The 16,845-nt window shown below is 42.9% G+C and overlaps 1 protein-coding gene and 1 long non-coding RNA gene across 5 annotated transcripts in view; one reads left to right on the top strand and one right to left on the bottom strand.

Moving 5' to 3' along the window:
- Positions 1-12,392, top strand: part of DOCK10 (dedicator of cytokinesis 10) — a 260,353-nt gene extending 247,961 nt beyond the window's left edge. For 3 of the 4 annotated variants that reach the window (XM_045775338.2, XM_045775336.2, XM_045775339.2), the window contains exons 51-56: positions 1,392-1,538; positions 3,920-4,130; positions 5,267-5,457; positions 7,358-7,458; positions 7,611-7,749; positions 11,642-12,392. In XM_045775338.2, the coding sequence (XP_045631294.1) occupies positions 1,392-1,538; positions 3,920-4,130; positions 5,267-5,457; positions 7,358-7,458; positions 7,611-7,749; positions 11,642-11,752 (900 nt within the window). In that variant the 3' untranslated portion in view covers positions 11,753-12,392. Of the gene's footprint in view, positions 1-1,391; positions 1,539-3,919; positions 4,131-5,266; positions 5,458-7,357; positions 7,459-7,610; positions 7,750-9,007; positions 9,084-11,641 lie in introns of all 4 variants that reach the window. The other variant, XM_087863926.1, reaches the window with a different exon arrangement.
- On the bottom strand, positions 11,300-16,228 carry LOC123778127 (uncharacterized). Its single transcript, XR_006775798.2, has 3 exons — positions 16,077-16,228; positions 12,479-12,575; positions 11,300-11,527 (listed from the first exon to the last, which is right to left on the bottom strand). It is a non-coding gene; the product is annotated as an uncharacterized LOC123778127 (long non-coding RNA).
- Between the last annotated feature and the right edge of the window lie 617 nt (positions 16,229-16,845).

Below are 16,845 nucleotides of genomic sequence, written 5' to 3'. Positions count from 1 at the left end.
TATATGCCCTCTGAGAACTATTTCATTCATCTGTTTCTTCATCTGACAAATGTGGAGGGAAGTTCCCCTAAAGACCAGGCACGGTGTTAAACACTGCACGTGCGCTGTTGAACAAAAACCCTTCTCTGCCTTTGAAAAAACCCAAAGTCGATTCGGGAAATGCACAAGGAAACAGGCGACCACCTGCTTAACAAAGCCTGTGCTGGCGAAGGTGCCTTGTTCAGTTGCAGCCCACTTAGGGTACGAAGTACACTGCTCACGGTGCTCACGCTACCGGAGGAAAGTGCTTTGCGAGTATGAAGCCCCATACAGATGAGCGTTGGATCATTATTCTTGGATCACCTCACATGAGCCAAAAAGACAGCATTGGAGGACTTAATGCATGTTTTGGGTTCATATAGTGAATATGTTTTAATCAAAAACAATAAAAACAAAAAAAGTACAGCTAAGATTCTTTCTGTCCTCCAGGATCTTCACCTAGCCCTCAAAACCTGTTTCCATGAGGTAAATTCTGCAGTCAGGAGAAAACCGTATGCGTTTGGGTTCTTAACGCCCGACTTAATCTAGTATTTTGAGGTTACGTATATTCCACAAGAAAGATGTATTTGTGTCTCTTCAAAAAGAAGGAGTTTTGAAGACCGCCTCCCTGAGTTAGCCTCAAATAATGGAATCCTACCTTCCCCCGGTTTCAGATCAGACAACTACAATTAGTAGAGGCTAAACCCTCCTCACACCTATGGCATAAAAATGATGGCATGGTTATTATTTTCAATCCCAATGCTAGTTTTGCAAGAATGTAAAAGATCTATTAGTAAAATCAACTGAGTGGTGAAATTGCATATGGTTGCCTCTGAAGACATTATTTTTAAAATAGCGGTATTGGGAGTGTACCAGATGTCATTTCTGTGATGACAACAATCCAAAGTATGATGGCTTTGCACCCACCATGATTTGGGATGCGCCTCAACACATACCTTTCGATACCTTTACGAGACACGCAGAGTTTCCTATGCTAGTTTCAAAGACGTGCAGAAGACCTTATTTAAAAAGGCCAAAACTGACTCCAGATTCTGTGTTCTACCCCAGGCTGCCACATGAGGGCATTCTTCTCCCAAAATATATGCAAGTAGGTCTGACAGTTGATTTCTCCAAACATGAAAATATGTGTAAGATTATCTCATAAGGGTCTTCGGCCTGGTCGAGAGTGTTTCATTAATGACTGATTCTAACATGATATTTTGTTTTCTTTACTTGACATTTTTTCTGTGAATTTTATAGGGTGCTAGTCAATGGCTTGGATGACAACGAAAGACTGGATGTATTTGTTTTGCTTGTGATTTGCAATCCAAGTTCCCTAATAAAGTTGGTGGTTCGTTATGTCTCTCCCATAGGGCTTTTTTGAAGAGGAGGAAGGTAAAGAGTATATTTATAAAGAGCCTAAACTGACGGGCCTCTCTGAGATTTCCCAAAGACTGCTCAAGCTCTATGCAGATAAATTCGGAGCAGACAATGTGAAAATAATCCAGGATTCCAACAAGGTAAAGGAAAATCAGTATTCATGCAAATGTAAGGCATTGACTTATTTTTTTTTATTTTTTAACGATATTTGTTAAAGTTTTCGTTCTCTGCCTGACTGTGCAAAGTAAACCACCTCAATTATTTTGGATGTTTTGCTTGTTTGTTTATTGGTGGGTTGATTGGTGATTTTTTTTTCTTTTTGTCAATAACGTTATACATGTTTATTCGAGTAACTTTTAGGTAGTCTTAGAAACAATTTACTAAATTCTCTACTTCTGCCATAGGTTATTTGCATTTGAATAACAATCTAAGGGTTAAAGCGATTGGGCCCAATGGCGGAGTTGGAGGAAACCCAGCAAAACGTAGTTATTCGGTCATGGAGGTCTTCAGGAGTCATACCAATTTTGAAATCTGTCGTCTATGACAGTGGCAGACTTGAATTAACCTGCGAACATTCATTTTACTTCCTCATGGCTCCATGAAGCAAGTGTTTACATCCTCTCATTGGATTACTCAGAATCTTCTAATATGCTTTCATTCATTTAGCCAACTTTTATCAAGCGCCTACTGCATGCCAGGCCCAGAACTAGGAGCTGGGACACATGGAGTCCCTTCCTTGCAGAACTCAAGGTTCACATGGGGTTAAGAAGGGAAGGATACGGGGCGCCTGGGTGGCTCAGCCGGTTAAGCATCTGCCTTGGGCTCAGGTCATGATCCCAGTCTTGGGAGCCTGTTTCTCCCTCTTCCTCTGCCCCCCCCCCCCACAATGTGTTGTCTCTCACTCATTCTGCTCTCTCTCAAATAAATAAATAATCTTTAAAAAGAAGAAGAAGAAGAAGAAGAAGAAGAAGAAGAAGAAGAAGAAGAGGAGGAGGAGGAGGAGAAAGATACATGCAAACAGTTAATTAAATAGAGTCCAGTGAAGTACCACGGGAGACATGGTCCAAATCACACGGAAGAAGCTCAGGCCTCCATGAACAGCTCATTCTTGGCTGGGCAATGCTCCACAGAGGAAGAATGTTTGCTCTGGGAATTGCAGAGTGAGAAGGTGTTTGCTGGAAGCAAAGGGCATTCTGAGAAGCCCAGCACAGGCGATGCCAGGGAAGAATGAAAGGGGAGGTGTGTTTGGAGTGTGGCAGGTCTGAGAAACACAGGTTGGAGAGAAGAGGGTGACAGAGCGAGCGAGCTGGAAAAGCTGGTTTGTGCTCAAGTGTATAGGCTGCTCCTAGGCCACAAAGGAAAGGTCTTTTTCCTCTGTCCTCTTTTACGTAATTCGTATTGGAAGCGGTCTGGGCCTGAGACCGCTGGATCTGGGCTAAGTTGTGACGATGTGCTCATCATTCTCCCCGTTAGCTGGAAAGGTACACTCTCCTTCCCGGTGAAGGTGGACAGAGCTGGAACCACCCTCACAGTGGCTCTCCTAATTAGGAAGCACAACCAGAGTTGCTAGTGGGATGAGAAAAAATGTCGAACTTGGTGTCAGACCACGGGAGTCTTCATTCCACCCGAAGACCACCGATCAGCTGGTGATCCCTCTTGGAGAAACTGGGTGGCCACTCTGAATCTCCTTTCTTTTTGTTTTTTGTTTTTTTAATCTGTAGAGTGGTTGCAATTATCTTACAGTGTAATTTTAGAAGCATTACCAAATTCTCGAGCTTCCTCAAATCTCTGGAATCGGATAGGCAGCGAGTAGGTAAACAGATGGAGAAAGCTGGAGGAAGTTGGAACATTCTTCCAGAAATCATTAGAAAAGAGGCTGAGACTCATCTCTTCCAACCTTGAAAAACAGCAAGAGCCGTTCCCTGGCTGTTCTTGGGACCCCCAGCCTGCCTTCCTTGCTGTATGAGAAGGCTATTCACCGAAGCAGAGTTAGTAAAGAAACTAGGATGATTTATTGCAGAGAAGAGAAAGAATTAGAGAAACTGAGAATAAAATATTGGCAGTCATGCGGTAGGCTGATCAGTTAATCTCTTAAAGAACCTCCTTCTGCATTACAAGCCCAGAGCCCATGGCCCCAGTCTAGGTACATGGCTGAAGCATAGAGGGACCAAGAGCTGTATTTCTACTCTCAAGAATCTTGTATGCTAGACAAAGGTAGGGACATTCATTACAGAAGAGAAAGAAGATCAAAGATTAGATGATCTTGGGTTTCAAAGATCCTCAGCTACTTGGAGGGCTGGCTCCACTCCCACCTCTGCAGCCATCTTGACCACGGTCCAGCCACTTCCCCTTCCTCTTGCTTCAGTTCACGCAGCTCTGAGATGATCCCATCGCCTGTCTTTTCCCAAGGGGGCAGGGACAGGCCCCTGGCATGCCAGCTGGGGGAACGCAGAGCTTCCTGCTTGCTTCCAGGAGCACTTGGAACTCACCACTCCTTCTTCTGCCATATGTGTTAATCCAGGTAAACCCCAAGGATTTGGACCCCAAATATGCCTACATCCAGGTGACCTATGTCACGCCGTTCTTTGAGGAAAAGGAAATAGAGGACCGGAAGACGGATTTTGAAATGCACCACAACATCAACCGCTTCGTCTTCGAGACGCCCTTCACGCTGTCGGGCAAGAAGCACGGCGGGGTGGAGGAGCAGTGCAAGCGGCGCACAATCCTGACCAGTAAGCGCGGCGCCATGCCGACCCTTCTCTCCGGGACTTAGTGGCTCTCGCGGTGTTTCCTGCCGGGAAGAAGCGCCGCCTCCCCCTCCCTCGGGAAGTCAATCAGAAGAGAAATTCTCAGTAGGGTTACTTTATGCACCTCTTCCCTGTAGACGTTCCGGCCGTCAACGTCATGGTGTCCGTGTCCTGGGAAAGGCACTCTGAGCTTCCCCCTGCTCTCTCCCTGAGCCTGCCCCCAGTTACTTCAGGGTTAGCAGCTCTCAGAATTGTGTGCTTTGGGGTCAGCTTCTAAACCACTCTAGAATTCAGGCTCCTCATCTGTAAACTGAAGGCAGGGGATGACCTCCCACGTCCCTTCCAGTACCGTCTAGATCTGTTCTATGAGCTAGTCATCCTTTCAGGTATTCAGCAAACATGCCATGAAGGCCCACGAGGTGCTGAGCACTCTTTTGGGAATTTAAATAAATGAACCACGAGTCTTGCCCTCAAGGGGGTCACAGTCTGGTAGGAGAAAGCCAAGTAAAGCAAGAAATCCAGGTGAGCATAGCACGAGAAAGAAAATGGGAATGCACGCCAGGGGCTCCTAAGGCAGACGGAGGAGAAAGACGCGCAAAGGTATTCTGGACAAATCTTGAGACGTGAGCAGTCCTGGATGGCGCCTGAATAGCAGTGACCCAAATTATAGGAAACATTCATCTTCAGTAAACTTTTCCAGAACTTTTATCATCAAAAAAATTAGAACAAAGCTATTATAATATATGCTATGGAGTATACATTTAAGCATTGTTTAGTGTGGTTTAGTATAGTTTTTATTTGAATTATAAGTTGGGGGGGAAGCTATAATCTTTCCAGTGTTTCAAGACTCTAAAGGCCTTAACCCAGCCCACAGGAGAAGGACTTGTTGGCTGGCCAAGTGTGGAAGAGCATGCCAGGAGACAATAGCTGGGCCCAAAGCTAAGAGATGTCGCACACCATGGTACACCACAGAAAAATAACTCACACAGAAACCATGCAGGGTGGAAGGTGCATGAGTAAAAATAAAAAAAAAAATTTTAAAAATCGTCTGGACCTTCAGGGGCGCTCCAGACTCTTCACTAACCCTCAACCTTTACTTTCTCTGCGTTGCTTTTGTGCAGCGAGTCACTTGTTCCCATATGTGAAGAAGAGAATACAAGTCATAAGCCAGTCAAGCACAGAACTGAATCCTATCGAAGTGGCGATTGATGAGATGTCCAAAAAAGTTTCTGAGCTTAACCAGCTTTGCACGATGGACGAGGTGGACATGATCAGACTGCAGCTCAAAGTCCAAGGCAGCGTCAGCGTGAAGGTAGGCACGGTCAGAGCGGAGACGCACTTGGTATAAAGTAGAACCTGGTATAGAACACCCTAGAAATTTTTTACAAAGGGGATAAAAGACACTTTTCTCTGTGTGATACCATCCAGCAATTTTATCTGAGTCTTTAAAATTTTGTTTCACTGTAAATACGCATGGATGGTGGCAAACACCCGGAGATAAACCTTTTTTTTTAATTTTAGCCGAAATAAAATTTCTTCTTCCTCAATCCTCCTTTCCCATCTTCTCTGGGTAAACTATGTTCTATATTCTAAAATCTAACCAATGAATTAATTAATGAATAATAAACATGGCTCTCTTATAAATATCTGTCAGTAAGAGCCTTATGAACATGTCCCAAAACAAATTTTTTTGAAAATGTGTAATAGTTCATAAGATGTGTGTTGGTATTTATCTATCAGAGGCCTGAGAAGAAGCAGATGGCCTGCTCGCAGTGGATGACTAAAGAAAATAGAACAGACTATTTGCAAAAGCATAAGCAGTATTTAGGAAAACCAACAAGGTGGGCGCAGGCACTAGCAAGAATGTTACCCCCTAGATCTGAAGACTGAGGGGAGAGAAGAGTGAATGGAAGCAGAGAGAGAAAGCTGGGAAAGCCAGTTGCTGAGACAGACAGACGTGCCTCTGCTAGATAGAGGACCATAAGGAGGAAACCCTGGGGCCAAAAAAGACCCTGACCAGGTGGGACTAGGGAGAGACAGGTGAGGCACTCACCTTGGGCACAGAATTTAAGTGGGCATCAAAAAACTCAGTACCCAAGATAAGATAGTATTAATGCAGTATTGTTAAAATAAAAAACTGATGCCAAAAATGTATAATGAACTAAGTGTTCACATTTGAGATAAAGGCAGGCCATGTGGAACTACATTGGAGCCCAAGGCAAAAGGAAAAATCAGTAATGCTCATCCTGATATTAACCTGCTCTCCGCTTCCCCACCTACCTCCCATCTGTGTCACCCATGGCTGACTCAAAATAGTAATAATAATAAATCTTTTAAAGCCAGAAGGCGAAAGAACCATTGCTATACTCCAGACAACAGCTTCCCTCAGCGCACAGCTGTGTCAAGGGAAGTGGACATTGGGTGATCTGGAGAAGCAAAGGAGAGCACCCGTAACGTTTACTCGTTCTACCATGCTGGCGATCCCTCACCCGCAGGGGCATGTGAAGACAGCTCCAATACAGTATTAGCCGCCTTCTTCTGTGACCTTATTCCTTCCAAGCCCCACAGTTCACAGTAAAAGGCTATAAACACTAAAGAGTATGGACTCCTTCACCAGTGTGAGCCCACTCATGTGTGTGCTCGTGAACGGGACCCGGCATTGTGCATTCATTCAGCAAATCTGATAAACGCATCCTCCGGCCAGAATCTAGGCCAGACTGTCAGGTGGAATGAGGTCAAACAGTGTTTCCCAGGGCGGGGCATACGCCACCACGACCGTGGAATGTCTCTTCTTAATAGTTCAGTGTTTCCTGTGATGTGAATAGAAAAAAAAAATAATAAGTAGCACATCAGACATTTGATTTCACAGATGTTAAAATTAAATGTATTTCAGTAAGTAAAAATGAGTCTAGTTGCCAAAGATAGTGAGAAAATAATGGGGCAAGCCAAGGGCAGCTATGACAAAAATGTGAAATGATGGGCAAGTGACAGTTGCGGAGGTGGCCGTGGAGTAAGGCACTCAGGTGCATCCTTCGGGAGCTTACTGACCACTGAGTTGGGGGATGGCAGAGAAGACAGCACATCAGTAGGTCACTGGGCTCTGCGAGAGGATTTGGGTGCTGTGTGATTGGTGCCTCTCCTTCTAGTGGTGGAGAAGGCGCCATCCAAGGAGGAGATGGGATGGTCCAAGCCAATTCTCTTCTCCCCAATAGGTTAATGCTGGGCCAATGGCCTACGCACGAGCTTTTCTTGAAGAAACCAATGCGAAGAGATACCCTGACAACCAAGTAAAACTTTTGAAGGAAATCTTCAGGTAAGTTTTTCTGTGTGGGAATGTTCTGGAGCCCCTTCAGGCAGGAGCCACCTGACCACACCTCCTCCAGGGAGCAGAGTCTCTCCGCAGCCTGACTTGGAGCCGCCACTTTCTACGGCTGATTGGTAATTTGCTTTTTGCTGTCACTAAAGGCAATTTGCAGATGCGTGCGGGCAGGCCCTAGATGTGAACGAGCGGCTCATCAAGGAGGACCAGCTGGAGTACCAGGAGGAGCTGAGGTCCCATTATAAGGACATGCTCAGTGAGCTCTCCACAGTCATGAATGAGCAGGTAAGGCTTGGCTTGAGCTGGCCCGCGCCGCCGGTTCAAAGAACTGTCCATTCTATCCCCCATGGCAGAAGGACTGTAAATGTCCCTTTTCTTACATGAACACCATAAGCACTGAGTTGCTCACTTCTCCACGTACAACACCCCTTGCCTCTCAAAGCAGAGATCAAGTTGGGGAAAAAAAATCTATAGGAAAAAAAAAAAAAAGATTGAGAACCCAGGTAATTTCCAAAGTTTGCAGGTATGTTTATCCACACCATATAAGCAGTTGTCTTTCTAGAATATATGGAACCTTTTAGACACCAAGGAACACTGCGTGACGTTCTACTAGGTTTGCTGCCATTCCTGTCACCCCTGATGTAGGACCTCACAGCGCCATGGCTGTGAGATGGAGTTCCACAGTTCTGCCACCAGGGGTCTCTGCTCCATACTCAGGAAGAACTCGAGGTCTAGGGTCATGGCTTGGTAAGGTCAAGACTGCATCTACAGAGGCTGGGAATTCCTGAAGATGTGCAGAATTGGGTAAAACTTAATCCTCTACCCCACCAGCAAGTCATCCATGCTTCCAGCATGTTCCGTAAGGCTGTGCACAAAATCTGGATATTCATTAATCAGAGAATCAAGGGGTCGAAAGCCAAGTGCCACTCTTTGGCTTCCCAGCATCCATCAACTCTCACACTCAACCTGGACATCTTACTACCCCATGGTCTCCTCCAGGAGTTAGATGTGCTTTTTACAGAATCACTGAGCAGGAAAATTTGAATAATCTCCTAACAGTGCCTGGTGCATAGTAGCCACTCATTAAAAGTTAGTTCCCTTCGTTTTTTTAAACGGCCTAACACTATCAACGCTATTCACAAAGCATGATATGTATCGCATGAATATTTTCTTCCAAGTGCATTTCTCATTTTTTGTTTCTTTTCCATCTCCTTTTACCCACATTTTAAACTCTCCCAAGTAGCTAGAGGAAGAAATTGGCTAATTGATTTAAGTTGGAGATCATTAATCTCCCTGGATAGGGTTCCTCAGTGAGGGATTATCATTAGTGGTTTGGGATTATAAAGGGGTGATGGGAATTAAAAACTCAAGAGAGATGCCTCGATTGCATGGGGGTAATCCTAAATCTGAGAGTGAAACAAGAAGAACAAACAGTGGATCTTACATTGGGAAAAGGTGGTGAAGAAATGCTTGTTTCAAGCTATAAATTGCATCTGACCTTGAAACTTCGGGCAAAAATGCTTTTCTCTTTTTTTCCTGGCAGCTCTGTCGCGGTCCGTGTCTGTACAGCTTCTGTTCCTCTGTGTCTAGTATTTCCCTCAGTACTATAAGCAAAAGTGGTATGTTTTTCATTCCTTATGTCTACCCTGTCCTTTGTGACCTTCTGGTCTGCCTGTCTTTTCCTAGTTGTTCACATTCCCCCAGACACCTCCGTAGTGGCTAGTGTTCTCTGAGTGTTTATTTAGTTAGAACAACGTTATTTCCATTTCGAGATAGGCTGATATGAAGAAAAAAGCTTGCCGATTAAAGTTAAAAGCTTATCTTTTATTTTTTTTTAAGTAGGCTCCATGCCCAGTATGGGGCTTTAACTCACAACCTTGTGATTGAGAGTTGCATGCTCTACCAACTGAGCCAACCAGACACCCCAACAACTCAGCTTTTAAAAAGAAAATTCATACTCTACCAATCTGTAAAATATATTTGAGGTCAATTGTATCCAAAACAAAGATTCAGTGTACCTCAAATTGCAACAACAAAAAACAAAACAACAACAATAACAAAAATCTTTTGCACAAAGGTTAGAACCAGCTGATTAGGAGGACAGAAAAGTAATTCTTCTCCGGGAAACCTGTACTAAAAGAAGCAAAGTTTGACTTTGCGCTTCCTGGAAACTGATGCAAAGAAAAGAAACGGACGGATTGCACAGAACTTATTATTCAGTAAAAGAAACAGATCTGTTGGCAAGCAAGATAAACGTTCTCCTCATCCAGGGGATTTGTCACATTGGTATTTATATGTGAGACCATGACAACACACATGAAACCTTCAAAAAAGTTTTCCTTAAGATAATTTGCTCTATTAAATGGGCATTCCAATTTCTACTTTAGATTAAAATGAGAACAAAGTATTAACTTCCAGCTCTGTAAAAGAGATTCCAGAGGAGAAACTAGTTAATAATCATCAGTCGTAAGTATAAATTGTCCATAACAAAACTACAAGATATCTAGAGTGAAGTTAGCTATTTTCATGACAACCATTGATAAGTGTTATTCGTTGGTTGTAATGAACAATTTCCTGAAATCAGAAAGAGCTAGCCAGTGATTAAGATCTGCAAAGTCCCTAGAATTTTTAAAAATGGGTGTTTTCTCAGTTCAGATTTACAACAACAACAAACAAGTATTTGCTGTTTTTCTCAATTTTTTTAATGAAAAGGCATCTGGCCATATGATTGGGTTCAAACTCTAGGGCAGGGAAGGGTGGGCAGACTTTAGCATATTCTTGTAATGCATGAACAAACCATAATCTGTAATGCATGAATTCATTCACATACCTTTATACTCATGACATGTTCTGGAAGAAAAATTACATATATAGTTACAGTGAACTTTAAAAAATAGAGATAGTGTTAGAATAGATAGACAGACATAGAAATTTTAAAAAATAATAGGAATAGAATTAATACAATTCATTCCAAGAGTGTCCAGAATAGTCTTAGCTAAGAGGGTATCCTGAAGCCCCTTCTTAGTGAAAGAAACTTCAGTATACAGAAAGAGATGGAATAGGATAAAGCGGATGCTAGTGTGTAAAATGGAGATATTGGGATGAAGCAGCTGGGGCTGCCAAAGTGGCAGGGAGACAACAACTACCTTTGTAGACAGCCAGGATGCCACATTGTTTTGTAAGTAGCCAAAAAACGTAAAAGCTTCCTTTGATGGAGGCCAAAGTGATGCATGGAAGTAACTGGATGAAACATAAATATAAGATGATCATTTGGCATCTGTTTCAGCACTGATGATGATAGCATGGTAAACTCAACATCAATAACGAATCTCAAATATAAAATACAGAGAAAGGAACATCCACTCTGTTACGGTGCCAGGCAGGCAAGATGCAAAGGCATATTGCTCTGGGAGTTTCAGATACTCTATGGACATATCATTTCCCAAATTATTTAAGCAGAACTTGTAGCATTGATCATAAGGAGAATTTATTGGCAGTATAAGATACCAGATGCTTGGTGCTCTGTGCAGACAGAAGTGTTAATCTGTTTTGGAAGAGGGTTAAAGCTAAACCATAGTAATATGTCAAGTAAGTGGAAAAACCTTCATAACTAGAAATTTGAAATATTCATTAAGTCTCTTCTTTACAGAGATACATTTTAGAGGTGCCTGGGGTTTCTACTATTGTTATCGTATTTACATATCATTATTTGCACAGATCTGACAGGAAGATATTATTTAGGCACATTAATATTATTTTCAAAGTAAAATCAGGTCAAGGTGTATTTTTTCTTCTATTTCCATTAATGCAAACATTTAAATGAGCTTTCTCAGGTGTTTCCCTTGTTTGGCATTTTGACAGTATAAAGTGTAAACTTTTAGAATAAAATGAAATTCAGGAATTATTCAGATACAACCATAAAGTCATTATGTATACATTTATATCTGATAGTTGAACGGTATTGTGAAGCTAATTTAAATCTTGCCAAAGTGCTTCTGGCATGGGCTTGGAGAAAATTCCAGGACCACTCCGATCAGCTCGTTTTCAACAGCTCACAGTGCCCCTATGGGGAAGAAAAAAAGTCACTGTTCTGGGTTTTAATTTTGTGCTTGGCAGTATTAACATGAACTTCTCTATTTTGGTTTTGTTTTGTCGTGTTGTGTTGCGTCCTGTGAAGATTACGTACAGGGACGACCCATCAAAGCGCGGATCGGAGCGAACCAGCCCTCCAGTAGTTAGCGGGGCGGCTCTGCCCACCGTCTCCATCTCAGCCAGTGAGGAAGTTTGAGGAGGGGTCTGCTGCGTCAGACACGCCTCGAAGGGAACCTTCTGAATTTGCAGCTCATCTCCGGGAAGAGAAAGATCTAATTTATTCGAAGTTTTTATAGTGTTAATATTTTTTTTTTACCTCGCTAGCTTGAGAATTTTGCCAGCCTCCGTTTTTGCACATTTCTTATGATTTGTTTGTTTTTTTTTTTCTTGAGCAGCGTTGATCAAGCCAAGCTGAATATTTGCCATGAAATTTCAGTGAATGTGTAGCTCAAAAGCAAACGCTAAGTTTGCCGTCAGTTACAATATGTTCAATGCCAAGTCCTAGTACACATATTTTAAAGGTCAAAGTGAATGTTTTTGTAACATTTAAGCACATTTCAAATGTAAATAGAAGATTGTAAAATATATGGTTTTTACCAAATTTAAAAGAACCTTTTTAGTTAATACTTATGACAGTGCTAAAATTGTATGAATAACATTTCAGATACCGTTATATTAAAATATTTGTGTATGTGTACAAAAGTGTTGATAAATACTAATCTTTAAAGTTTGTGGAGTTCCTTTATTTGTAATATATGTGCTCTTAAAAGCAATGGGATGTGAAATTATGTAAGTATTTTGTTATTAATAGAAATAAAAAATACAGTTACTTTGCATTTGGCTCCCTCTTGAAGAGTGGGTGAGTGGCCACTAAAAGTGGCTCCTCGGGCTGGACGTCTGCTGCATGCAGTCCTACACTCACCGCGTATGGTGCCTCTTTAAGAGGTGAGGAAAAGGACTCCGCCCTCAGCTGGAAGGTTCCTCCAAAGGTCAACGAGACAGGTCAGAGTCTTCCGGGTCTACATGAGTAGGATGATTGGGGAAGATAGAATGAATCAGAGTCTTGAGGGTTGTGGTATTTAATAGGGCTGCTCACAGATATTCCATATAAACTTGTGGCAGGGATTGCATGTTCCTGCCTCTTTTGAAGTTAGACTTGGCTATGTCACTTGCTTTCGAAATGTGAGCAGAAGTGACATGTGTCATTTTCAGGCAGATACTTAAAAGCCAGTAAGTGGTTCTGCCGAATCCCTTCAAGGAAGCACTCACCCTGAAATGAAGCCTCCGTCAGCCTGAGTCCCCGAGTGACCACAGTGAGCAGACACACACACACACCCCACCACCACCACCACTCCCCACTAATCTTGTCGAACACAGAGGCTGAGTAAAAAGTACATTTGGTTGTATTAAGGTCCCAGGATTCAGGGATTGTTTATTACTACAGCACGTGAGCTCATCCTGGGTGAATTGTGACCGATGTGCAACCATGTTCGGGAACCACTAAGACATTCTGCCTCCTCCCCCAGCCACCGCTCTGCCCCAGCCAACACCACAGCAGTGCAGCTGAACCGAGCTCCAGATGCAGAAAGCAAGCTCGGGAACAGCATTTCTATTCACCCTCAGCAGCCATTCCAAAGCCACTCCAATTAGGAGACTTTGGCTGAGTTCATTTTTCTCCTTCAAAAGTCCAATTGCCGGTGTCCACAGAGGGCCACAAAGGAGGGTAGAGCTTAGAAGACATATTTAAATACTGTGAACACAGAAGTGATAAAATGATATTTTAGATGAAAACGCTGATCACTCGAGATTCATGTAACTGCTCTTTTCTCAAATAGAGCCCAATGCTTTATTTAAAAAAACAAAACAAAACAAAACAACAACAAAAAAAAAAACGCCCTGTGATGAGCTGACCTCCGGTTCAAAGTATCACTCCCACCTTCATTCTGACTCCAGCGATCTGGGTATCTGTCTGGCTGGGTTAGAATCTTGGTCCTTTCATCTAATTTCCTCATCATTACTGCCCCAAGAACTCAGGAAGATTCTGCCCCTGCTATTGTTCCCACCCAGTTCCCACCTTTAGGCTCAAGTCCTAAGCCCATCCCAACCCATCCATCCCCCTTTCCCAAGGACACTGTCAGCAATGGGCTGCCTGTCCAAATCTGAAAATAAAATCCATAAAGAAGAGATCAAAAATAAGGGGTCTTTGGGGCACCTGGGTGGCTCAGTCCATTAAGTGTCCAACTCTTGCTTTCTACTCAGTTGATGATCTTGGGGTCCTGGGATTGAGCCCCCCCCCCCCCCACAGGCTCCGAGTTGAGCAGGGAGTCTGCTTGAGGATCCTCTCCTTCTCCATCTGCCCCTCCCCCCCTTACACTTGTGCACATGCACATTCATTCTTTCTCAAATAACTAAACAAATCTTTAAAAAAAAAAAACAGTATTTTTACTCTTGTGAAATGCCAAATATTCTATTCACAAGCAGCAATATAGTAAATGGCTTCACTGTGGTTTGCCCCAAAGTAGTTCCTAGATTAAGTAGTTGAAGATTTTTTTTTATTTGAGAGAAAGTGCGAGAGGGAGAGAGAGAAGCAGACTCCCCACTGAGCAGGGAGCCCAATCTGGGGCTCAATCCCAGGACCCCAAGATCATGACCTGAGCCGAAGGCAGACGCTCAACAGACTGAACCACCCAGGCACCTCATGGAGCAAGTAGCTTAAACCCAATTGCTCTAGAGACAATGAACTGAGACCACTCTGCCTTAACAGCATTGAAACTTGCCCTGTGCAATCCCAGAGCCTGTATTCCTTCCTTCTTTAGACCAGATGCATCAAACTGGCTTCTCAGACACTAAAGCCAGCACACACATGTTTTATCTGTGGCACACCGTGTCTATAGGTTTTTTTCAATGAGATATCAACCCTTAAATATTCAGAGACATAGAAAATTCCAGCTTCTTGGCATCTGTTAAAGAATCAGGCTCTTTGGCAGTTCGGGATTCACATTCCCGAATGACAGCAACCAGTTAAAACCGAGGCACTGCTGACCTTTTACATGCGCCTTCCAGCTTGCTGAGTTGGCACCAGGCCCTAACTGACTTACACCAGATCAGCCCTCTTATTTATATTTCCCGCCTAGACCTAGGCATGTGCAGACCTCTGCTCAGACAAGCTTTTTCTAGGTAAGCATAGTGATCACTAGACGTGGACAGCAGATCATCTGCTTCAGAATCGGGCAGGACACAAGTTAAAATGCATATTTCTGAGCTCTATCAAACTTTCTGAAATAGAAACCCCCAGGAGCCATACCCAGCTCCACGTGATTCCTAGGCACACCGGGGTATAAAACTCCACGGAGTCCTCTAATTAACTATCCCGAAAAATGTACTTTGCAGAAGACAATGCCTTGTAAACCAGTGACCTGATTTTCAGTTGCCAAGACACTGAATTCTTATTTTATATTCTTTATATCTTTATATAACTTTTCTTAAAACAATCTACAGCATCTTACCCAAATTAATAACTCCTCAAAATGAGCTCAGTAAAGAAAAAAAATGATAGTAAATTTCACAGTTCTACAAATGGGAAGAATAAAAATAAGACAAGTGGCATCATTATCATTATTTACCCTGGAAAGTATCCAACACAGACTCTGGGGAGCTAGTGCTTGGGCTCAGTCCTGGCTCTGTCCGCCGTCCATTCATCATCCCACTCAGTACCCACTGCTCTTTCCATTCTCATTTTAAAGTGTGAAATGCACAGCCTGTAAAAAAATTAACGTGTCCCTGCATTCTTGGTAATAATTACCTTACAAACAAGTGCCCATTATCCAAACCCACTCAGTAGGTCCCCATTTTAACTGTGTTCTCATTCATTTAGAAATCAGTATAAATGGGTCAATTAGCCTGTGTCCTTCAGAATGACATATCATTTTCTGAAAAATGGAGAAGAGATTACAGGGAAGTATCAGCTTTCAGAAACCTGAAAGCTGCTCTACAAGATTTTACCATATTTGCAGACTGACTTTTCATCTTATAGTATAGTCGAACTCCAGAAACATATAAAAAGATATATATAGATATATAAAATCAGTACTCTTATCACCAGTTAGAAAATGAAACAAATTTGAAAGCAAATGTGCAAATGATCCCAAATCACACTTTAAATTTGCTCATATTACAAGTGGTCCCCATATCCTCCACTCCTACATTTGTATCAGTGAAAATTATGTATAGTTAAAAATAGATATTATATGCTGAAATGTGATATTTTGTTCAGAAAATGAGGACGTACAGGCATGACTAATGCTCAAGATTCTCCGAAAGAAGCCCCTTGCTGTCCTCCTAGTTTCTTATCCTGCCTGTTTGCCTACACGTACCCTTAACTTAGAGCCACGATGTTCTCTCACTTGGGGGGAAAAAAAAAACAACCTATCTTGTGCCTCCTTCCAACAGAAAGATCCCTTTCCCCTTTCTCCAACCACACAAATCCAACCCATAGGCATCAGGACCAGCTGAATTCATACCTGTGGTGGATGCTATGATCCCATAACAGCTCCATACTTGAGGACTGAGACACCCGTTCTTCCAGCTGCAGATACTCCTGGCAGCTTAATGCTCTCAACTGAGTCCCTCTGGCTCAAGGTCACATCACCGCCCAGAGGAAGCTCACACTCAATGATTGGTGGATGGTGGAAACTGCAAAGGCCTGGCTTCCTTGCCCCAACTCAAGACAACTCTGAATGGCCATCTCGGCTCCCCGGCTCCTAAATGAGAGGCCATTTGCAACTACGTCACAGCTGAGCAACTCCCTCTGCCCACTCATCTTCCGAAGAGGGTTCCCCAGAGGTACTGATTCCCAGTACATTTCCTGCATGTACACCTCCACATAGACTCTGTTTCTTTGGGAATGGATCAAGTCAACCGCTTTCCAGAAGCTTTGCTTATGACCTTTGCTCACCTGGATTTCTCATCCTCTGCCTTTCATTGGCCATATTGCCTTTAATCTCCCATTTTCTTTTTCTTAATTATGTTGTCAGTTACCATTTCATGTGTCCATGTGTTCTTCCCAACCATGTCATCCCTTCCTTGAAGGCATATTGTGTCTTAATCTTTTTTGTGGTCTTGGCAGTTCAAATTACTGACCTGAACTTCAGAGTTCTGGAGCCCAGTTCTCAAACTTCTGTCAGGATAAAGCAGTTCCAGAAAAAATGCTAGGACAGGGAATGGGGAGCAGAGGGATGAAGAACAGATTGTGGGAAGATGGGTTTGAGGCCAGAAGTCATTGTAGGACTG

Source organism: Ursus americanus, chromosome 1 (genome assembly GCF_024610735.1).
Source record: "Ursus americanus isolate L20-20 chromosome 1, mUrsAme1.1.p, whole genome shotgun sequence".
NCBI lineage: Eukaryota > Metazoa > Chordata > Mammalia > Carnivora > Ursidae > Ursus > Ursus americanus.
This window is presented reverse-complemented; position numbering and strand designations above follow the sequence as displayed.